Below are 24,125 nucleotides of genomic sequence, written 5' to 3'. Positions count from 1 at the left end.
TAACCTGAAGTGTACGATTTGACAGGTAACTTTGAAATATTCTAACAATGTATGTTGGAAAATTAATGTTTTTTAATTTTACGATCAAGCCTTCATGCCAAACACTGTCAAATGCTTTTTCTATGTCTAGAAGAGCAAGACCAGTAGAATAGCCTTCAGATTTGTTGGAATGCATTAAATTTGTTACACGTAAAAGTTGGTGAGTGATCGAATGTCCATGTTGGAATCCGAACTGTTCATTGAAAAAAAAAAAGAATTTTCATTGATGTGGACTATCATTCTGTTCATGACCTTTTCAAACAGTTTACTGAAGGAGGAAAGCAAACTGATTGGACGATAGCTAGAAGCTTCTGCAGGATTTTTGTCCGGTTTTAAAATTGGTACAACCTTAGCATTTTTCCATTTGTCAGGAAAATATGCGAATTGAAAACATTTGTTAAATATATCAACTAAGAATGATAAGCTACTTTCTGGATATTTCTTGATGAGGATGTAGAAAATTCCATCATCGCCAGGAGCTTTCATAATTTTGTTTTTTTTTTAATAATAGTTCTCACTTCTTCCAAATCAGTCTCACAGGCATTTTCGAAAACGTTCTTTTGATTGAGAATATTTTCGAAGTCCTGAGTAACTTGATTTTTAATTGGACTAGTAAGTGCTAAATTAAAATTGTGCGCGCTTTCAAACTGAGTAGCAAGTTTTTGAGGTTTTTCGCAATTAGTAATAATTTGTTTTCCTCTTTCAATGCCGGTATTGGCTTCTGAGGTTTTTTTTTTTTCAAAATTTTAGATAATTTCCAAAAAAGCTTAGAGCCATGGTCCAATTGGGAAATTTTATTTTCAAAATTGTTGTTTCTTAATTATGAAAAATGTTTTTAATTTCTTTCTGCAGTTCTGCCATCGCGAGTGCGTTGAAATTGCCTTCTCCTCACGTTTTTAAGACGGATCAGAAGTTTAAGATCATCGTCTATAATCACGGATTCAAATTTTACTTCACATTTTGGTATTGTAATGCCTTTTGCTTCAACGATGGAATTAGTTAAAGTTTCGAAAGCATTGTCAATAACAAGTTTTGTTTTCAAAGAAATGCTATCAACAACATTACTATCAATGTCTGTTTCGTATGAATTCCAGACGGCTCGAAAATAATTGAAAGTGGAGCTGATAGGATTGAGAATCGCTTCATGGGATATTTGAAATGTAACAGGGACATGATCAGAATCAAAATCAGCATGAGTAATCAGTTGGCTACAAAGATGACTAGAGTCGGTTAAGACCAAATCAATCGTAGATGGATTTCTAGAAAAGGAAAAACATGTAGGGCTATCAGAGTATTGAATTGAGAAATATCTTGAAGAGCACTCATCAAATAAAATTCTGCCGTTGGAATTACTTTGAGAATTATTTTATGATCTATGTTTGGCATTAAAGTCACCAATGACAGAAAAATGTTACTTATTGCGAGTCAATTTTCGCAAGTCAGTTTGGAGCAGCTTAACTTGTTATCCAGAGCATTGAAAAGGCAAATAGGCAGCTATGAAAGTATATTTACCAAGTGTGGTGGCTTTGAACATTGCATCAATCATTAGATTCAAATGTTCAGTTAGAAAATTAAAATCAGAGGCAGACATATCTCTTGAAGTGGGTTTTTCCGTTAAAATTTTCAGTAGACGAAGAGGTGGAGTAGAAGTTTCCTGTGACGGCAGGGTTTTTTTCCATTTAATTTGAAACAAGTAGAATGGGTACTCGTAGTATGGAAAGGGGAGGAGTTCAAATTACGTGCGACGATATCAGCAAAAAATTTTCCTTGGGTCGATACATTCAAAATTTGAAGAATAGAACGGCTATCCGACGGATTAAAATTAGTTTGTGAATGAGCATGATTATCATCTACCTGATGAGTGTGATTCTTAATCAAGCGATCGTTAACTGAAAAATGAGCGAAAAAAAATGCAACTCTACCAGGAAAATTCCGGAAACGACCGGTATCGTACCATTATTGTTCTTCTGCCTAGCACGAGCATCGATGACTCGCCTACGCGAAGGGCAAGCCGAAAAGTTTGACTTATGATTGCCCCCGCAATTTGCGCATATGAACTTATTGGTATCTTCCTTTACAGGACAGACGTCCTTGGCATGAGAAGAACCTCCGCAAATCATGCATTTAGCATCCATGCGGCAATGTTTTGTTCCATGACCCCACTTTTGGCACTGAGTGGGGTTCTGAAAATTTCCTCCAGGTTTCTGGACATGTGCCCATGTCACACAGACTTCGAATATAAGTTTTGCTTTTTCTAAAGCTCTAATATTATTTAGATCTTTTTCGTTAAAGTGAACTAAATAATATTCTTGAGAAAGCCCTTCCCGAACAATGTCAGATTGGGTTCTCTTTTTAATAACGATTACTTGGACTGGGAAAAATCCAAGTAAATCGGTTATTCCATTTTTGATCCCTTCAGGTGACTTATAGTCACTTGAGAGACCTTCCAAGACGGCCTTGAACAAACGTTCAAGTTTGTCGTCATAAGTTGAAAATTTGTGCTTCTTCTCTTCAAGATGTTTGGGAAGAAGTTCGCGATCTTTGAGAGTTTCCGGCAAAACGCGTCAGTCTTTGCAATTTGGAAGGAGACCTTGATTCCCCTAATGGAGTTCAAGATCTCCTGCCTAAATCCCGCAAATTCGGAACAACTGACCACGATAGGCGACACTCTTTGCTTCTTCACTTGAATCAAAGAGCCTGGCTAGAGACTGCTTCGATTTGGTGTTCGGAAAATTTGTCAAGTGCATCGAATTAATTGCTCATTTCGATGCAATTATCAACATTATTCATTTCGCCCTTAGAAGAAAGTTCGCATACCGGAGAAACGTCCTTTCTTCCATTCTTGCCACGTTTAGTGACAGTTTCAAACCCCACTTTTTTGGAAGGAAGTTGGGAATTCAGAGATTCACCCTTCCTTTTGTTTGTAGTTGCAACCATGTTTAGTGAATAAACGAAAAAAGACGAAACCTCCTAAGAGGTTTTTCCCAAGACGGTGTCCAAGAAGGATTACCACCGCTAGCTTTCGTTAACGGGTCCAACGAAAAATCGAAGGCACGGTTCCAAACAAGGATCGTAAAGGGATCAATAGTAGAGAAAATAGTACTGAAAAGTACTGTTTTTGTAGCACTGAAAAGTACTGTTTTATTGCTTTAGGTAGTTAAAAAAAAAACTTCCAAGAGCAGAGAGAATTTGTGTACGCACAGCACGAAAGTACGATGCGCACTGTGTTCTTTATCTCGATATCTCCCATACACGATGGTCCGTTTAATATCGAGTAAGGGAGAGTTGAGTAAGGAATTAGTTTTGGTTTTCACCCTTGTTTATTTTTTTAAAGAAATTCACACTTTGCTTGAGCTAGTTCTGGCTCGAATTGAATGGAAATTTTTTAAATCGAAGTAAGTAATTTTCATACGGCTTTGAGAAAATTAATTAAGAAGAATCACAACCTTTCTTCTAAAACTGTTTTAAAATGAATCCCCTTTTTTATTTTTTTTTTACCGTGTATATCTCTTGAATTTTGCATGCAATCAGCTCGCCTTAAAACACTAGGTAGTTCCTATCATTTCCTACAAAAAATGTATGACAAAATGATAAGCCGTTTTAATCAGTTACTTACGACGTTTTTGTACCAGTGTAAAATCGACTCAAGTAGTGTTTTGTTTTGATTCGCACAGTTAAAAATAATGAAGATTACACGTCATGTAAACTTCATTTATGCGATGTAAACATGACGTCATGTAAATTTAAGTCTGAAACCATGTAAAAATGTGTTATATGTCATGTAATCACTGAGAATGCTGATGGGCTACATGACATATAATTGAAGTTTACATGACATATCATGTAAATATCCATAATTTTCCACGCTCCAATTATGTGCATTATATGTCTCAGAAATTTACGCGTTTCGTTCGAACTGTGCGTGGTTAAGTCACTTTGTCTCCCATACAATGGAGCTGTGAAAGTAGCGGTTAGGTTGCAAAAGTGGAGAATCTTACTTTCATCGTTTTGTAAATCCGGAAATTAAACGTTCAGAAAGTGGAAAATCGAGTTGGTTTACAGCGGAACGTGTGGAATTTCGTCCGCGAAACACGTAGGATTGATAAAGTAAGTTTGTTAACTTTTCTGGCTTGAGTCTGTTTGAATAAGTCTTCGAGAATTGAGTTTGTTTTTTATGGTTGAGTGTACAGGAGAAGCTCAATAAACTTTGATACCAAACAAATCTAAGTTATATTTTTAAAACTATCATAGCACAAACGATAAAATTCAGGGTGGTCCGAATAAGAACATGAGGGCCAACCCTGTTCCTATTCGGACCCTCTGGAGAATTTCAAACATGTCTAGTCATGTCTTGCTCGGAGATATCACAAAACGCTCTAAGAGAAAAATGTGCGCGCTGAATCAGTTTTTCACGCAAACAAAAAACTTTCCATGCCGTTCATCATGCTGAAAAAATATGGCCAAATAACTGTTACTAGGTCTGAATTGGACCATGTTCCCCTAAAATCATCTTATACTCCACCTTTCTTCGGTCACGTTATTTCCCACAGTAAGTATGTAAGAACAAAAGTATTTCGTACTATACCATTTAATTCCACTAGAGTTTGTATCCTTTGACAGATACGCGTATTTCGACCTCAACTGTAAGGCCGTCTTCAGTGTCGTGTACTAGACTCGCGTGTACTGCAAGTCGAGTCTAGTACACGACACTGAAGACGGCCTTACAGTTGAGGTCGAAATACGCGTATCTGTCAAAGGATACAAACTCTAGTGGAATTAAATGGTATAGTACTAAATTCGGTTTTTTCATCTAGCACAAACGACCTAAGATCTCTCTCAAAATGCTTACAGTTTTTAAGTCAAGTATGCTGTTTCGCACAAGAAAATAAAAACAAAATGAAGAAATGGTTCAACAAACTTTCTACAGATAGCTTCGTTTGAAATGACATTTCGACTTAGTTTCGTGCTGCGTTCAAAGAAAATTGATTTTCTTACTCTTTAATGAATGTTCGAATCCTCTGAGCAGAATCTCAAATAGAGAATCTTAAAAGTAGATGGAGTACCGTGTACCTTTTAATTCCGCTCTTCACCATTTCAGACACATTATTTTCCACGCATCGAGATAGACGATTACTCAGGGCGTCGACTACCTGGAAAAATCTGGAAAGTCAGGGAATTTCAAAGAATTCAATTTTTGATCTGGAAAGTCAGGGAATTTTTCTTGAGGTCAGGGAAAAATATCAATACTACAACATCAAACAAGTTGATTGTCTGCAAAGTTATCGATCAGGCTATTTCAGTAATAAAATCGTTAATAAGCATGATGTTTACATTCAATACGATTTATGAAAAAATTGGTAATCAATCTTTCAAAAAAGCATTTCATCATTAGGAAAATGCGTTTATATAAAATATAGTAAACTGTAGTTCACTGTTTCCTCAGAATTCAAATTTTCTGAAATAAAAAGTATCAATAGTGCTCTCCGAACAACTTCTTCGAAGTTGGCATACAATGCTTCAAAAATATTTTATTCTAATGTTTCCTAGTTATACAAGTACCCTCCCCTTGGTTATGCGACCTTGCCGCGATGGGAGGGCATAATCCATTAGCCCATAAGATGGAAACCAAAGGCGTAACCTGTAGTGGTGGTATCACATTTTGGCACTTTTTGCTTAAAGCCGCGTCATAATTCATATGGCATAGACGCAATAATATCTCGGATGTGATCCAACGGACATTCTGCGTTATTGATAGAATTGATGCCCATTTCAAATAATTAATCTATTCGAAGTGGACATTAATACTATTGGTGACGTTCAGTTTGCCTTTTGCTAACCAGAATGATCCGTAGCCACTCTTACTATTAGCTAGCTAGACACATCGTTATCATATACGACGTAGGGAATACTTAGGAACTCTTAGGAAAATGACTAGTAGATTCACTGAGTAGAAATAAGTGGCGACAATCTTATTTTAATATGGTTTTTACATTGCCATAATAAGAAATATCTCTTTTATAACAGAGGTATAAATAATCTAATTCCAGCTTCATTTTCGCAAAATTTACAAGTAGAAAGTAGGCGTTGTGAAGCATTGCATTTGCCACCGAAAAGTGAATCTTGTAGGAGACTGTAATAGAAGCCTAAGGTAACTTTACTCTTCAATATTCACTATAAAAATGACTATGGAAAGTAAGACGCTGAGGTCGATCATTAGGGTACACTTGCTAGTTTCGAAAAAATGTTGAACAGACAAGGAAAGCGACTTTTTTTTTAAGGATATATGAACGTAATGACCAATAAATACTTTTAACAACAAAAATGAAATTAACTAGAACTCTTACTAAACAGCCTAATTTTGTTAAGACTTGACGACAATTGACATTTAAGACTCTAATCTTACGTAAAAGACAGGAGTAATCAGAATACCACTTGAATGACAAATTATTCAAAACCATTTTGACTAGACAGTATTAGTAATGACACTACTACACTTCTATTTCAAACAAATTCTGATGGAGCTGCTGATTTTCACAATGCTTCCTTTTCTCAGAAGCATGGGAATATGGGTACTTTTTAAAAACTACCACGTCACAATACTAATAAAAAAGCAGTGTTCATGTGGGCGCCATTGCCTAGTCCGTCTGAGTATTGGTCCTGGTAGAGGGGAAACTTGGCAAAAGCCAGACCGTTGTTTCCTAGTTATACAAGTAAAACTGGTGAAACTATGTATATTGAAAAACCAATAAGGATTCTCGTATTTGAGTGAACATGAAAAAAAAACGAATCTCATAGCTTCAAGAGCATCAATCTGGTGAATTAAATAATCATTTATTTTGAAAATAAAAAGATAGATTGGTTACTCACAGGTGGTGATCAATCGATCAATTGTTCAGCTCTGAACACTGTTTAGTTTTTTCTAGATTTGTGCTCTTAAGAATGGTACATTTCAAATCCTTGGAAGCTTGACGTAGCGGAAAGCATAGAAATTTTCAAACAAAACCACAATAAATTACTAAACAAAGATCAAGGAAATGGTTACTCTTGGCTGTTTAGACTTATACCTAACCTTCACACACACAATACATAAACACATTGATTGACCACCTGCCAAACAAGCAGGAATTTGTAATTTTGACAATCCTTTCATTTGATTAGATACACAATTAAAAAATGACCTCCTGTATACGATTACAGGTAGAATCTAGTTCTAACATACCCACACACTTTTTCTAGTATAAATAATAGATCCATGCGATGTTCTCTTCAAGTCGAGCACTCGACACTGACGAAATAGGCCTATCTGTCAAGATAAGCAACACATATTAGAGTTTAAAGGTATTTGCTCACCTTAGTGATTTTAGTATTTTATTTTTTTTTGCAAAAAGTGAAGTGTTAAAGTTCATTTGTAGTTTTAAACATACTCTAATAATCCCTCCCAAAGTTTAATATAAAAAAGTGTAGTGGTACATTTTTGGTTAAAATGTTTTGCACAGTTTCACTCTTCGTTTATTTGATGTAAAATTACAGCATGAGAAGCATTAAAAAATTGCGTCGAAAATACATATGTTTCAGATATAAGAGTATGGCCAGGATGTTTCCTGTTTTTTTCAGGTTGTTTCTGAAAACAGTTTATTCAGATAATAATGCTTTTCTATATGAGTTGTGTTTGATCTTTCGACCTTGGCAATTGCTCCTGCGGGGGCGGGTGACGGGCAGGATCAAACGTGTCGCGCGTCGGTCGAGTATTGAAAAGAAAAAAGCGCCGCGGATCGTTAGTGGTGTTTGATCTATTGATCGAGTCGCTTGCTCTTGCGTGGGCGAGTGATGAAGACTTTTTCGGGGTGCGTTTTTCGAGTTATGTCGCGAATCCGATTAGGCGTGATTATATCATGGATCGCATCACCAACCATTGGTGACTCCCAGATCTTTACCTTATCCCACTAACCCAATATCCTATCCATCACGACTGTGGAGATGCAGAGGTATACTCGGTCTCTAGCAACAACGGTTGTCTAACTAACATTCCTTCCCTTCCCCGATGACCGTAAGGACGTGGCCGGCGCCGTTATTGACTTTTAAAATTTGAGCTCTCGATTTGTGCACATTGAAGAATGGTAAGCTAATCCCAAGCCCCATTCATAAATTCCCTGTGCAACTTCGATTGTTCTGGTCAATCACGGAGTAGCAACTACGAATTGTACGGTCATCTATGCTCATAATAATGCTTTTCTATATGAGCTTTCTCATAAATATGACTAGTTTTTTTTTTCTATGACTATACTCAGGAAATTCTCCAAAAATTCTGAGGATGCCTTTCAAAATTCCTCATTTTTTGCATTTTGTGAAATTTCTTGGAGATACCCATGAAAGAATTCTTAGAGGAGTTTTTTGGACTCTTGCTGGAGGCACGACAAATTTAATAGGCACATTAGAAAACTTATTATTAGCGCATTATTCAATCCATGAAGGCCAAATGATCCGTTAAGATGATAGTAAAACGAAGCCAAAACTTGATTTTTTTCAGAGTATTAATCTAGAAAAACAAAAAGAGTTCTGAAATGAAAATTTGACAGTTTGATCATCACCAGAATGCAATCAATCCATCAAATTTTCAACGCGAACGGTTGTCAGGTTATCTAAACCTGTGAACTTGAAAATTCGAAGTTCGGCTTCGAGACGATCTTAAAATACGCTTGTAGGTCGTCTCAGTTACTTCAAATACAGTGAACTCTCCACATCGCGATGTTTTACATCTCGATATCTCTCCCTATGTCGATGATTGCTTCGGTCCCTTCATTCTGCATACGATTTCTCTCTTCATATCTCGATATCCTCATCACGTTATCTCTATATCTCGAAGTGTTCGTGTTAATTTTTGTTCCCAATTTCTCCAAATGTCGATATGAACATTATTAAAGGTTACCAGACCAGATATAAGTGATTCAGAACAATTTGGAAACTCAAAATGAAGTTTGTTTGTTTACTATTTTCCTAGTAACGTAGTGATTTTCAATCTAGTGTTCATTAAATTGATGTCCCGATCTGTCCCTATCTCGATGGTCCCTTCGATATCGAGATGTGGAGAGGCCACTGTAGTTGTGGTGTCTTCTGCGCGATCATGCTTTGGAAATCAGGAATAACCGCGCAGAGGAACTAGCTGCGACGATCTACTAGCATTTTAAGAAGTTTTCAAGATCGCCATCGCGATAAATAATCGCGCAATGCACTGTATAATCACCTTAATAATTCATATCAGAATTGTAAAATATTACCTAAAATGAATTGCATGTAACGAATCATCGTGTAGAATTATTGAAAGTATTTCTTGAAAAAGTTTGGGGAAAAAATCAATGTGATTCCTGAAAAACATTTTTAAAAGTATTCCTGAAACAAACCTAGGAATTTCTAATACTATTCTTGGAAAAACGCAAGACTAGTCAGCTTCTAGAGGACATCTTAGAAGAGATCATAAAAAGTATTGAAGGAATATCTGGAAAAATGTAATGAAGAGAAGAGAAATTTCTGAGTTTTTTTTTGTGGAATTCCTTGAAGCAATAGCCGAATTTCAGAATAACATGTTTCCGCTAAAACAGTATGGGAAATGATCGTAATAAAATATAAAAAAGGGGTGCAAAATTGTCGTTTATGCCTGAAATTAAATCTGAGATAGTTCAGTAGCAGAGTACATCTTTGCTCATACAGATTATATTGTTTGAAAAGTAATAAATAGGTACTCAATCGCCCAGTCATATCAACTTGAATAAACTATACATTACGCAAATCGTCGAATGCAAAAATGGCAAGTTTGGCAAAGAACGCTCTCAGTTATTAACTGTAGAAGTGCTCATAAGAACACTAAGCTGAGAAGCAGGCTCTGTCCCAGGTTGATGCCAAGAAGAAGAATATCTTGATTACCTTTTCAAATTTTAAATTTTAATCGCAACGCATCCACTGTTAACCCTTTAACGCTCATGGTGTCTATTAATCACTATTCTTTTTGTTACGAAACCAATATGAACTTCAGTCAACTCTCTCTTACTCGATATTTTGTATCTCGATATCGAGTTAGAGAACCATAGTAAAATTTGGTTTCCATGGCTACCTCGATGGTCCCTTGGATCGCGTGTGTGTTCTATAACTCGATGCCTCCCTAACTCGATGGTCCCTTCAATGTCGAGTTACGGAGAGTTGACTTTAATTCAGTTGGATAATGTAACGTAAATTTGAAATAAAATTACTAAATTAAATAGAACTTTTGCATACTCTACTTGTTCCTCCAATAGTGTAACTATGGATAAACAATCAAATAACTATTGATTTCGAATCAGAACTTCATTGCGATGACGATTTCGTTAAATGTAGGTAATTTCCAACAATTTTTGTTCAGGCGAAATGTTATGTAGAACATATTTTATCATTCAACACAATGAAAGCAGTCTTGGGTTAATTTTTTCTACAAATACTGCGCGTAACATTCCTAAAACTTTGCATGAAATCAGCACGCGTTACTTGGGATGTTTATTCATTTTTTTTACAGTTAACTCTTCCTTACTCGATATTTTGTATCTCGACATCAAGTTAGTGACAGTTTTTCGTATCGCATATCTGTCATGAGACGGCCTACTTTCAAAGTTGAATTAAATAAAACAGTTGCGTAACGATTGTTTACGCAATGCTTCTTCATTACACAATAGTTTTGAGAATTCTAAAAATATTGTTGTTTGCATCCCTATATGATTTCAGATATCCGCAAGTGGTCTTCTACGAAATTTCAAAAAATATTGTAAGCAATTCGTTTCAGAACTCGATTTTTAACAGCACTTGTCGCAATTATCCAACTTGTCAAGTCTCGTTGGATAGATGTACGACTCGTGCTGTAAAAAACACCATTCTGCGTAAACTTCTATTTCATGGCTAGCTCGATGGTCCTTTGAACCGCATTTGCACTGGTTTTGTGTTTTATAACTCGATATCTCCCTAACTCGATGGTCTTGTCCATATAGTTCTCAAGAGTTGACTGTATTTATAAAACACCTTGTTTCGATTAATCAAAAAAAGTCAGGGAAATCTGTTTCCGAACATCAAGTCAGGAAATTTCGTTTGATGCCAGGGAAATAATCTACCAACATTTACAGTCAAGTCAACCCTCTATAATTCTATATTGAAGGAACCATCGAGTTAGGGAGGTATCAAGTTGCAAAACGCAAAACCAGTACAAGTTCGGTCAAAGGGATCATATAGTTAGCCATGAAAACCAACTTTTACTATGGTTCTTTACCTCGATATCGAACTACGGAATCTCGAGTAAGGGAGACATTGATTTATTGATGAATTTTGACAGCAAAATGTTCATGGATTTCTACCCAGAAGGTCATAAATGCCGTAGAAGAGTACATGATGACGTCACAAAAATTTCTGCAACGATCTATGCCATGAATTATAAAGTGATTCTGATCATCTTTTTACATTCGGTGACAGGTTGCGATAGGGCTTTAAATGGCCACTTTTGGGACCTCTTGTGCATTTATCGTGTAACGGCTCGAATAACATGATTTTTCGCATAAAATTGAATACAAATCTTCTCATATGCTTCCTTTTCTTTTTGGCCTTACGACCCGACCGGAAAACAAGCTTTTTCACATTAATTACCTTAGAGCTTTTTTTGCAAATTCGCAATTAATCATTTTTGTATGTCATATTCTCCAAACTACAAGAGATGATACATTCTGCCTAGCAGATCAATTTTGCACCTATTTTATAAAATTATTGACACATCATTTCCATTTCGAAATATCCTAGGTAACGCAACATATTTGGACCTAAGTGCAAAACCATCACCGAATTCGAAATCTTCAATACTTGAAGTATAACTCATTTGTGATTTTTTTTCTGAAAATTTCATCAAAATCGTTCGAACGATTGCGAAATTACAGAATTTCTGAACTTCGATGCCGGCACCAAGTACTGTAAAGGTTAATCAGGGCCTTTGACCGATTTTTGATGAGAGACTCTCGTCGGTTCCAACGAACGATCTACAAAGGCTTTTCATGAAAACTCCAACCTTAATTCAACAAATAAAATCATTGCTATGGTGGATATTTCCCTAGAATTTACGGCTTGCGTTGTTTTCTTATATCATCGCCTACTTTTACGTTCGATGTTTAGTACTTGTTCAGGGCTCAAGACTTGTACCAAAAATTTCACCAAGAATCGAAAATCTCACAGAAAAATCCGTCAAGGATGTCATAGAAGAGTATACTACGAGTCTTTTTGCGTTCTCTTCAAATTCATAGAAAAATTTTGATTGCAGTTATACCTGTTTAAAATGTTGGTGCCAAGCAGTTACATTTTTTAATTTCTTCATTAGTCTCATGTCAAACTTACATTCTAGGTTTTCTGCGTTAGGCAACACTATCATCCTTATTTGGTAAAACTTCGTGGGCTTCTTGACCGTGCGGTAATTTTTGAAGAAAGTATTGCTTTTATATTGAAATATTTTGAATACAATCCATTTCACTGAAAAATGTTATCATACAAACTTGTTTGTCTAAATAAATTGATCAATTTGGCACAATATTGGTCAGAAAATTTGCATTTGAAATTTATATCTAATTCAAAGTTTGCATTCTTGTATCAATTTGATACCTTAATTAACGCTTTTAGATTTTAAACTACCAAATTTCAAGTTATTTCAAGACTGTAATTATAATTTCGAGGCAATCGGTGTAATAGAAGCCAAGATCCAAGCTTACAAACTAAATTTTGTATGTAAAAAGGCCAATGCGTACTTCATAATGTAGATACCGTACAGTTCTTGTCCACATTCATCATCGGCTTCGGTCATCATCCATCTCAGCGGGTCTCAAAAAGTCATCATCACCAACATCAAGCAACCCACTGACTGACCGTGAATCATCGTCATTTATACGTTTCCTCCAATGATGGTAGTAGGCCTTTGTTGTTGCTGTTACTTCTGCGTTTTTGTATGACACTTGTGTTGATCGCAAAAGTGACTCTATCATTCGTCGTCGCCTTCTCCAAGTTTTCTTGTTTTCCGTTCCTCAGTCACTCGCGATCTTACATCAGTGGTAGTCGTAATGTGGCGACCATTCATATCGGATTCGTTCATACAAGCGCCGTCATAGTCGTCGTCGTCGTGTGTTCCCCGGTCCAAACAATCACCCCGTAGTTTTTCGACTCATATTCCGAAAACCAGACGAAAAAGACTCGCAGTCGAGAGAAAGGTGTCACATCCAAAACAGACGGTTTGTGTTGTTTTTTTTTCTCTGGCTGCCTACAGGAAGTTCTTCAATCCAATCTCGCGATCTTGACGGGCTCTCGCAGTCTCGAATGCGGTTTGTTTGTTGTTGTTTTTGTTCGGCGATGACACATCAACCAGTTTATTCGGACCTGCACGAGAAGAGAAATTTCCGAGTTATTTATGACAGTCGTTCCCAACTCGAGGGGGATGGTTGGGATCAGCTGATTGCCTGATTGATTTTAAAATTGGTGATTTAGCCTCGTGCTAACAAGGGGCTATCCATTGAATAAAAAAGTTTTTAAACTTGAAGAGCTTTTTCCAGTTCCAGTTTCCGTTAAAGAGCTTTGCAAGAGATGCTCCTAAAAGCTTGGAGTGCTTCTCTTCAGAAGCTTGAAGAACTTATCTTCAGAAGCTTGGAGAGTTTCTGTTCAGAAGCTTGGAGAGCTTCTCTTTCAAGCATCTAAGATGCTTTAAGAGCTTCTCTTGGAAGCTTGGAAAGCTTCTTTTGAAAGCTTGAAGAGCTTCTCTTGGAAGCTTGAAGAGCTTCTCTTGCAAGCTTGAAGAGCTTCTCTTGAAAGCTTGAAAAGCTTCTCTTGGAAGCTTGAAAAGCTTCTATTGGAAGCTTGAAAAGCTTCTCTTGGAAGCTTGAAGAGCTTCTCTTGGAAGCTTGAAGAGCTTCTCTTGGAAGCTTGAAGAGCTTCTCTTGGAAGCTTGAAGAGCTTCTCTTGGAAGCTTGAAGAGAGCTTCTCTTGGAAGCTTGAAGAGCTTCTCTTGGAAGCTTGAAGAGCTTCTCTTGGAAGCTTGAAGAGCTTCTCTTGGAAGCTTGAAGAGCTTCTCTTGAAAGCTTGAAGAGCTTCTCTTGGAAGCTTGAAGAGCTTCTCTTGGTAGCTTGAAGAGCTTCTCTTGGAAGCTTGAAGAGCTTCTCTTGGAAGCTTGAAGAGCTTCTCTTGGAAGCTTGAAGAGCTTCTCTTGCAATCTTGAATAGCTTCTCTTGCAACCTTGAAGAGCTTCTCTTGCAACCTTGAAGAGCTTCTCTTGCAAGTTTGAAGATCTTGTAAGCTTGAAGAGCTTCTCTTGGAAGCTTGAAGAGCTTCTCTTGCAAGCTTGAAGAGCTTCGCCTGCAAGTTTGAAGACCTTCTCTTGGAAGCTTGAAGAGCTTCGCTTGGAAACTTGAAGAGCTTTTCTTGGGAGCTTGAAGATCTTCTCTAGGAAGCTTGAAGAGATTCTCTTGGAAGCTTGAAGAGCTTCGCTTGGAAGCTTGAAGAGCTTCGCTTGGAAGCTTGAAGAGCTTCGCTTTGAAGCTTGAAGAGCTTCGCTTGGAAGCTTGAAGAGCTTCGCTTGGAAGCTTGATGAGCTACTCTTGGAGGCTTCATGAGCTTGTCTTGGAAGCTTGAAAAGCATCTCTTGGAAGCTTTAAAATCTTCTATTGGAAGCTTGAAAATCTTCTCTTGGAAGCTTGTAAAGCTTCTCTTGGAAGCTTGAAAAGCTTCTCTTGGAAGCTTGAAAAGCTTCTCTTGGAAGCTTGGAAAGCTTCTCTTGGAAGATTGAAGAGCTTCTCTTGGAAGCTTAAAGTTTTTCTTTTGGAAGCTTGGAAGCTTGAAGTGCTTTTTCCAGAAGCTTCTCTACAAAAGCTTTAAAAGTTTTTCTTCAAAAGCTTAAAAAGGGAGAAACGCCATTTGGCATAAAGCCGTTTGGCATAAAATAATTTGGCATAACGGTCGTTTGGCATAATAGTCATTTGGCATAATCATTGAAAACTGAGTTGCTATGTTTTTGGCGTTACCATTGCTAACATTCTCATATATGATTTTCCCTTCTTTTGGTCATAGGCTGTTCTTTCTCATCACGTTGTTAAACTAGTGGTTTGCATTGTAACTACTAACATTTTCATTGACAATTTTGTCTTCTTTCCTACGTTGGCGTTATGACTACAGTCGACTCTCCACAACTCGATGTTCTATAACTCGATATATTCTATAACTATTTTTCGGTCCCTTGAAATTCCCTTACATCTTGCTCTCCATAAGTCGATATTTGTATAACTCGATGTCTCCACTAGTCGATGTTACGTGTGAGGTAAATTTCCCTCTATAACTCGATATCTCTCTAAAAATCCTTTTTATACAGGGAAACATAGATCAATTCTTGTTTAGAACTGAAGAAAGACTTGCATGTTGTAATGAAAGTTGAAAAAACCCGAAAATAACATTGTTGATTTTTAGTCAACTCTCCCTTACTCGATATTGAAGGGACCATCGAGTTAGGGAGGTATCGAGTTATAGAACACACAATCAGTGCAAATGCGATCCAAGGAACCATCGAGGTAGCCATGAAAATCAACTTTTACTATGGTTCTCTAACTCGATATCGAGATACGGAATATCGAGTAAGGGAGAGTTAACTGTAAGTGATTTCTCGAGAATTTTGAGAAAAGCTTTTTCAAATATGATTTTTTTAAATGCTATCAACAAAATAATATTGCTTTCTTACAAATGTGATCATAAAAGTATTGGAAGTACAGAAATTTGATCCTTTGATTTTAGGATTTTTTGAGTCGATGTGTTCTATAACTCGATAATTCTATAAGTCGATGGTCCCTTGGATATCAAGTTATGGAGAGTCGACTGTACTAACATTTTCATCGACTATTTTCCCTTCTTTTGATTACCAGATCATCTTTTAAGTAGCACTATTTAAATTTTTATTTTCTTTTCTTTTATGCCAAACGTCCATTATGCCAAATGACCATTATGCTAAACGACTTTATGCCAAACGGGGTAGCCCCGTGTACCTTCAGAAATTTTAAAAGCTTTTCTATAAGCTAGGAGAATTATTTTTAGGAAGCTGGAAGAGCTTCTCTACAACAGAGGTTTGAAAAGCTCTTGATACGCTTTTTTCCGAAGTTGTAGAGCTTATCCCAGAAGCATTAAGAGCTTATCCGAAATGCTTAGCGAGCTTCTTTCAGATGCATGCACCGCTTCTCTATAGTGAATAAGACAACTGCAACTGACTATAGGTCCTGTATTTCTACAACCCTGAAGGATGCAGAGCTTCTAGAAGAACTAATGGAGCTTTTCAAAGTAGTAAGGGTTCTTTGCTAATATTCCATCATTCAAAAAAAATAGTATCCATGACAGTACGTTACAACATTTGTCTCAACCCCTTTGGGGATCCCTGTCAACCCATACGTTCTATAGCGGTCGCTTACCATTTTCGGCTCAGTAAGAGTGGGTTACTGAAACATTTCGGCCCGGATGATTATTGTTAGAGACACCAGGCCCTCAGATTGTTCTTTTGCATAAAATTTGCATTCGTTTTGTTTCTTTATCTGTTACCCCTGCTCTATGTGGCTAATCGTGTGCTTTTGTGTGTTTTTTTCGGTTTTATTGCAGGCCCCCAGCTCTGAGTGGTGGAAGCACGACGTTTTTTTTTAGTTTCGACGGTACATGGTCCGGATTTGGTGTGTGCTCTCGGACACCGGAGTGACAGTGAAGCGTATCGACACGACAACCAATGCAGAAGTAGAAGCAGAAGCAGCAGCAGTAGTAGCGGCAGCCAGGGGGGAAACACACGTGTGGAAGAAGAAAGTACCGGGCGCTGGAAAACGGTGTTTGTGTGAAGGAAGGTACACACGAGAAGAAGATGATAAAAGATTCGAAAATGTAAAAATAAATGTGATAAATTCGACGTGTGATCTCCCTAACAAGAAAACGTGAGCTGGAGCTATAGAAGAAGAGAGCGAAAAGATAGTGAAAGAGAGTCGGGCTGTGTAAAAAAGGGGCAGAGCTGGACATACAGCCAGGGAATTAATTCACCCTCGTCCCGTAGTTGGTTGGTCGTGTCGTGGCGCGGTGGCTTACGGAGTAGTTCCCCGTATTCCACACTGACTGCCCTGCTGTTTTGTGGTCTTTGACACACAAAGAAGAAAACAAGAATTCCACCGCATACATGAAACAGTCGTCGACCGCCGGCCGCAGAAGCAAGTAGGGGGAGGAAAGTAAAGGCACAAGGTGCTCCGTGAGTTGTGAATTGAGTGAGTGTATCGCGGGCTAGTTGTCGTTTGGCTGGGTACCCGCGGCTGGATGCCTACCTCTCTCTAGTTTCTGTATTTCAATTCAAGTGAGCCAACCGCAAAAAGCGAAACATTGCGATCACCTTCTCGGTTTTCTGCACGGTGAAAGAGAAGAGCGGTATAGTGTATCAGTAGCACCATCAGCCCAAATCATTTGGCAGAAAGGAAACGAGCGAAAACAACGCACACCGGCAGCAAAAGAGGAACAACATGGAGAAAACTGGAGGTAAGAGATTGCTCAATTTCCACATGGCACCTGGCGCAAGTTTTTCCTCGCAGTTTTCCATTAATTAAATCTGAATTACCGCATCGATTCGTCGCATTCACTGGTGGGAGGCAGGTTCAGTGTCCAATCGAACATTTTATTGAACCTCTCCGATCAAAAAATCTCATGTAATTCATAGTTTCGTTTGGAACGCTCTGAGGCTCGTTGTGAGTGATCGACTGACTGCGACGGCAGTTGGAAAAGAAGTTCGGAAAAAATGAATCATCACATTCAATCATGGGCGTAGCCCAGGACTAGTAGTAGGTCTCTTTAGAGAGGAAGCAAGCTTCCTAAAAGTGCCGAAAATGGTTATTATTATTTGCATTATTCTGCCTTCATTAAATCCAGGTGCGAAATTCAAGAAGCTCCAGAGAAACCTTCATAGACTAGTAGGTACGCGATTGTACCACAGATTCTTTAGCAATTTCTTCTCAGATTCCTCGAGGAACTCATCTAGGGATTTCTTCAGAGATTCCTTTTAAAATATTTTCAGAGGGAGCCACCAAGAATTCCTCCTTCATCTAAGAATGATATTTTTGAAAACTCCGACGCTACTACGTTCAGTAATTTCCACAGAGAGTACTAAAAAAACTTCCAAAAGATTATCCCATAATTTTCTCCAGATATGTTTAAACTCTAACCGGTTTCTCCAATTGTTTCTCCTGGAATTTTAGTTGTAGATCTCTCTTTTTCAGTTATTTTGCAAGAAATTTTTAAAGGGATTCACTCAAGAGTTGATTGGCAAGTACACTCAGGAATTGCTTCAAGGATTATTCGTGGAAATTTCTAATAAACTATTTCAAGAATTTTTCAATCCATTCAACTTGGGATTCCTCATGGTGTTTCTCCAAATATGTTCACATCGGTTAATAATACTACAACAATTATTCTATCCACCGAAGCAATTTTTTTTCTGGGATTTCATCATCAGAAAAACTTTCTTCAGAAAAGCCTGCATGATATTTTCCGGCGATTCTTTTGATTGTTTACTTCAATTGTCTAGTAAATCTTCTAGAACTTCTTAGAAGTACTTTAAGAGATCATTGTAGGAGTTTATCAAGGGTTATTTTAGAACTCACAAAAAATAATCAGATATTACTTCAGAGAATTTTCTTTAGAAATACCTTCCGGAATTCTTCAGCGTTTTATTCAATAAATTCAGAAACATTTCCTTGGCTTTAAAAACGTCCCTAGAAGAAAGTCTGAAAAAAAAAATGTGTAGACTTCGTTCAGAAATTCGTTAAAGAACTTCTAGAGGAATCGCTGCAGGAATCTCAGGAGTAATTCCTGATGGTATCCTTCGAGAATCCTCTGGTCGAAATCTTGAAGAAATCCTGAACGACTATTTCAGATCCCTGGATGCATTTCCGGAGCAATAAATGATTGCATTCTTGAATATGTTCCTAACACGAATCTTGGAGGAAATCCTTAAGAAATCGATCAAAGATTATTCGGACAAATTCTGGAGACTTAACAACAAACTTAAGACTTGTTTTTGGAAAAATCTAAGAAAAATCCCTGGTGAAATCTCTGGAAAAAAGTTATCCGTAAAAAATCCTGATTGAATTCTTGAAATTATATTAAGGCCCAAATTAAAATGGAGCAAAAGTCAAAAAAGCACTTTTCTCTTTTTGAATAGACAAATCAAAGAAAATAAAAACACAGCTCTTTTATTTGCCAAATACAACAGCCCTGTGTTTTTATCTTCATAAGCTTTGATTACACAGTGCGTTCAATGCACGAACGTTCGTTGAAAAAAAAATCGTTCAATATTCGCGTGAACTGTAAAAACGAACTGTTATCAAAGTATATTATTAAATACCGATTTCCCTCAACTAATCCTTCTTTATTTTCAGAAATGAATTAAAAATATTTCCCAGAAATTTATCAGGGATCTTTCTAGGAGTATTGTTTCAAGTGATTACTCCACAAATTCCCTCAGACATTTGTTCATGGATTTCTTCAGATTAATTCAGAAAAAATTCAACATAGGATCCTCCAAAAACAGTTCGAAGGATTTTTTTTTCAGGAATTACCCCGGGTAACTCTCCAGAGACTACTGCAATAGACTGATGCAAATTTTGAAATTTTTGCTGCCCTGTGCTTAAACGATGTCAATTATGATAAAAATCACTCTCCCAAAATGTGTAGTGATTTGGAAGAAATTTAGTTGTGCACACGCCATTTGAAGTTTATACGGAAATTATTATGGAAAAGGCAAAACTTTGGGATTCAGTCCTCTAACTACTCGTAATAATAATCTATAGAAAAGTGAACATACTCTTCTCAAGTGAATTCTTCCCAGCTACAATTTTGCCGAAGACCACATTTTGATTGGACATAAGGATAATTTGTTATCATTGATAACAAAGTCTAAATCATGCTGAGATGACCATTCAATTACTTTCAGAGCAACACTGCTTTTTTGCTGTAGAACATAGTAGCCTGGATTACTTTGATCTATTCTGCCCGCCAGGAGCACCACTGTTGCCTGCCGGGCAGTTGGTTAGGCATGCAAAATGCAAACCCACTAGCAATTTATCCTGACGTCCAATTGAAATGTGATCTTCGGCAAAGTTGTAGCTGAAAGGATTTCACGTGAGTAGAGTTTGTTCACTTTTCCATAAAATATTATGACGAAGAGATAGAGGGCTGAACACAAAAGGTTGGCGTTTTGCATAGTAATCTCCATATAAACTTCAAATGGCGTGTGCACAGTCAAATTTCTTCCGAATCACTTCAAACTTTGGGAGGATGCTCTTTACCATAACAAAAATCGTTTAAGCATAGGGGAGCCAAAATTTCAAAATTTGCATCACTCTACTACTGCAATTATATCTTCCGGGCCTCCTCAATGAAAACTTACAGGGTTTTGGTATGTTTTCTGGAAAAATTTCCCTGGAAAAAACATCAGGCAGTAATTCTTATAACGATTTCCCTGGAGGTTTCTCTGGGATAATTCATGGAGGAAACTCTTGGTAAATTCTTTGATGCATTCGTAAAGTAATTTATAGTAGAATCTTTTGAGGTGGAATTGCAGAAAAAATCCAGTTATAATCCCTGAAGAACTCTCCGAAGTCATTACTGAAGACATTTAAGGGGAAATCTTGTAAGTATCCTTGGAGGAATTCATAGAGGAATTTCTGCAGAAATATCTGGAGTAATCCTTGAAGGAGTTACTGGCGAAACCTTGGGGACATTCCGGCAAGAAACTCTAAAAAGGTTTTCCAGAAAGAATCCTTGGAGGAGTCTCTTGTAGAATTTCTGTAAAATACATTCAAGAATCCCTGCAAGAAATTATGGAGGAATGGCTGGAAGCATTCCTATAAGAATTCCTTAGAAACCTTCTTGCAAAGAGAAACCCCTGTAGATTACCTGGAGAAACTTAAGGTAGAATTTCTGGATGAATTACTAAAGGCATTGCTGGAGCCCTATACGAACCAATCTAAAATAGGTGGTTGCGATCTAAAGTTAATCGTATAGGAATAGTAGGAAGTAACCCTGGAGGAATCTGATGAAATCCCTTGTTGAATCCCTGTGGAAATCGATGTATGGATTACTGTAGAGGTTATCTTGGAGTAATTTCTATCACAATGGTTCCATATAAAGGAAATACACTAGAATTTTACCTGGATTTTCATCGCAATTTTAATAATATGTTTTTAAAATTTCCTACATTTCTCAATTTGTATGTGATAAATTAATTCCTCTTCGATGTAGATAGGCATAACATTGGGCGATTCAAAATTTAAAAATGTTTGAAAATCCAATCTCCCATATGTTTCTTACCATCCTTACCATGAAAATAGTGCTCTGTGGAATTTTCGGCTTTCTCGGTGGTGATTTAAAAGTGACCCAAAGACAATTTATGTTTATATGGAAATTACTATGGAGAAATTTAAAAAAATGTTTCGAACACGTTAGTACTATAATGTAAGTACAAACTCTTCATGCCATAGTGGAAACTCATTTTTCACACCTTAATGAAGTGTATTGCTGAAGAAACAAATCCCTTTTGAGCTATTTATGTTTGGGATTTTTGTAGATGTTTGCAGGGCTATAATCCCATATGAAGCAAAATAATAGCAAACAAACATGAATATCTCCTCTCCTATGCGTCGGATTGAGTTTCTCCCTTCAGCAAATATCTTTATTATGGTTTGAAGAGTGAGTTTTTACAATGGGATGATAAGTTTGTACTAACATAACAGTACTAACGTGTTTGGAACGTTTTTCAAAATTTCTTCATAGTAATTTCCATATAAACCTACTTTGTCTTTGGGCCACCTTTATATCACAACCTAGAAAGCTGAAAATTTCACTGAACACTGTTTTTTTATGGTAAGGATAATAAAAAAGATATGAGAGATTGGATTTTCAAACTTTTTCAAATCTTGAACCGCCCTAGTATAACATATTAATGCATTCAGTTAGAAAGAGTCATTTTTTCTTGTAACATGTAGAGCAGATGTACTAGTCTTGGCCCTGAAAGAATTCCTGGTAACGTGTTTAGCAAAACTCCATTTGTTTAAACAAAATTCAGACGAAGATCCGGATAATTGTCTGGCGCATTTTTTGAATGATTTCTACTTGGTTGCGATAAATAAAAATAACAATAAGATGGGAAATATCATCTAAAAATTTCAGGAGGAATACTGATAGAATTTCTACAAAAATTGCATAAGGAGTCCCTAAATAGATTACTGGAACCAGAAGAATTACTTTTCTTAGAAGCCTGAATAAATTGTTGATAAAATCCCTGAAAGAATTAATAAAAGCATTTCTGTAGAAATCATTGGTAATATTTCGGGAGTTATGGAAAGAAAATTTGGAAAAATAGCTAAATCCCTGTGGAAGAATTTGGAAGTGGTACTGGCAGAATTTGACATAACATTCGTCATATTGAAGTGCTTCTTATTGTAATGTTTCAGACAATTTAACCTAGAAAAACTTCACATATCAAAGTGAATTATAGCATGGAAGTGGGGATGTAGGTAATTCTTCACTCTCTATACTAAACTTTAATGTAATATTTCTCATGGAGTCAGCAAAAATCAAGGTTTTGCCAAAGATCTTACAAGAAAGGTTTTATCAACAGTCCATAATGGATCTTGTAAGGAATAGTGCCAACAAACGTGACACTCAAAAGGTTTATGTCAATTAAAAAATCCTTACCAATAGCTCGACCAAGAATTTCACTTTAAACATCTTCGAGCATTTCCCAAGAGAGATTTAAAAAAGAGATTTCCAGTGATTTGTGTTAAGTAAATTTTAGATACTATACTAGGCTTTTCTCCAAGAATGTGCTTCTTTAAGGAAGTATGCAGAATACCTCAGATACATTTGTTCAAGAATGTTCCTTGTTTATTTTTCCAAACATTACTTCAGATATTAAATTTAGAGAAGGTCCTTTAGCGCGATTTCTGCAAGAACACCCCCAGGAACTTAAGTGGGATTCCAATAGAGTTCTTTTCAAGAATTCGTCTAACAAAACCTTCATTGGGTTCTCTTAAGGGATCTTCAAAAAAATCCTCAAAAATTCTAATAGAGATTTCGGAAATTCGAGAATTTTGGATTTTCGAGAAATTGATGATGCATTAAACTGGCTTCCACAGTAAACCGGATATACCCCTGCATCTATACCAGTTCATAGGGGAAGGTCTACGGGTGGTAAATTTATGACAGAGAGCTTTGCTGTTTGGTTTGCAGACTGCCTATGTATCAGGCGTGAGGAAAGGCGTGCTATAATGCTGGAAGAATGGAAGCATAAGGAAACGGTTTTTCGTTCCGTTTCTGGTTCTAGCAAATGCTATGAATTGAGATAGAAAAATCAAATGTGATATATCAAGAGTGAAATGAAAGATACAACTACAAAGTACGAGGAAAGGTACAGGCCTGGAAATTAACCCATGTCCTTCTGCTTATGAAGCAGAACCGGTAGCCATTGGACCACCAACTCCGTCATAAGACATTCGTTGAGGTTATTGGTACACTTATTTAAAGTCTCTTGGTCCTTTCCCCATCATAAAAATCCTGGCTACGCCCATTCACTCAATGCATTATTCTTCGTCAAACGTCCGTTGAAAAGCCTTGGCACTGCTCGCGCTGGAGTCACACATTGAAATAGCTCAGCGTCGATTCCAGGGAATTGCGTATGTTTTTTTTCTGAATGGCAGTCAAAGCAATTGTCGTCCCTTTGAATGGTTTTCAAACGAAACTTGCCATCGCCGGTTAGAGATCGCGAATGTACAATTTTTGCCAAGACACTAAAAATGCCGTCATGCAAACGGGCGTACCTACTGTTTTTTTTTTTGCGGTGAATGAGTCATGCCTACTCTTACTCACACTGAGCCCATTGTGGCCTGATACGGATTCGTAATCAGGGCGTCGTCGCTGTGAAGGCATGAGTTACGATTAACACACAGATGTCTTTATCGGAATTAGGGGGTTTTATCATCACGTAGGTTGCTGGTTGAAGAATCGCA

At 37.1% G+C, this 24,125-nt stretch overlaps 1 protein-coding gene across 1 annotated transcript in view; it reads left to right on the top strand.

Moving 5' to 3' along the window:
- Positions 1–24,125, top strand: part of LOC5567836 (CD2-associated protein) — an 81,433-nt gene that overhangs the window by 1,457 nt on the left and 55,851 nt on the right. The window contains exon 2 of the mRNA XM_021857447.1: positions 16,696–17,601. Coding sequence (XP_021713139.1) covers positions 17,586–17,601 — 16 coding nt within the window. The 5' untranslated portion in view covers positions 16,696–17,585. The remainder of the gene's footprint in view (positions 1–16,695; positions 17,602–24,125) is intronic.

Source organism: Aedes aegypti, chromosome 1, assembly GCF_002204515.2.
Source record: "Aedes aegypti strain LVP_AGWG chromosome 1, AaegL5.0 Primary Assembly, whole genome shotgun sequence".
In the NCBI taxonomy this organism is placed as follows: Eukaryota; Metazoa; Arthropoda; class Insecta; order Diptera; family Culicidae; genus Aedes; species Aedes aegypti.
Note: the sequence above shows the minus strand (reverse complement) of the source record. Positions and strands in the feature narration are given on the sequence as shown.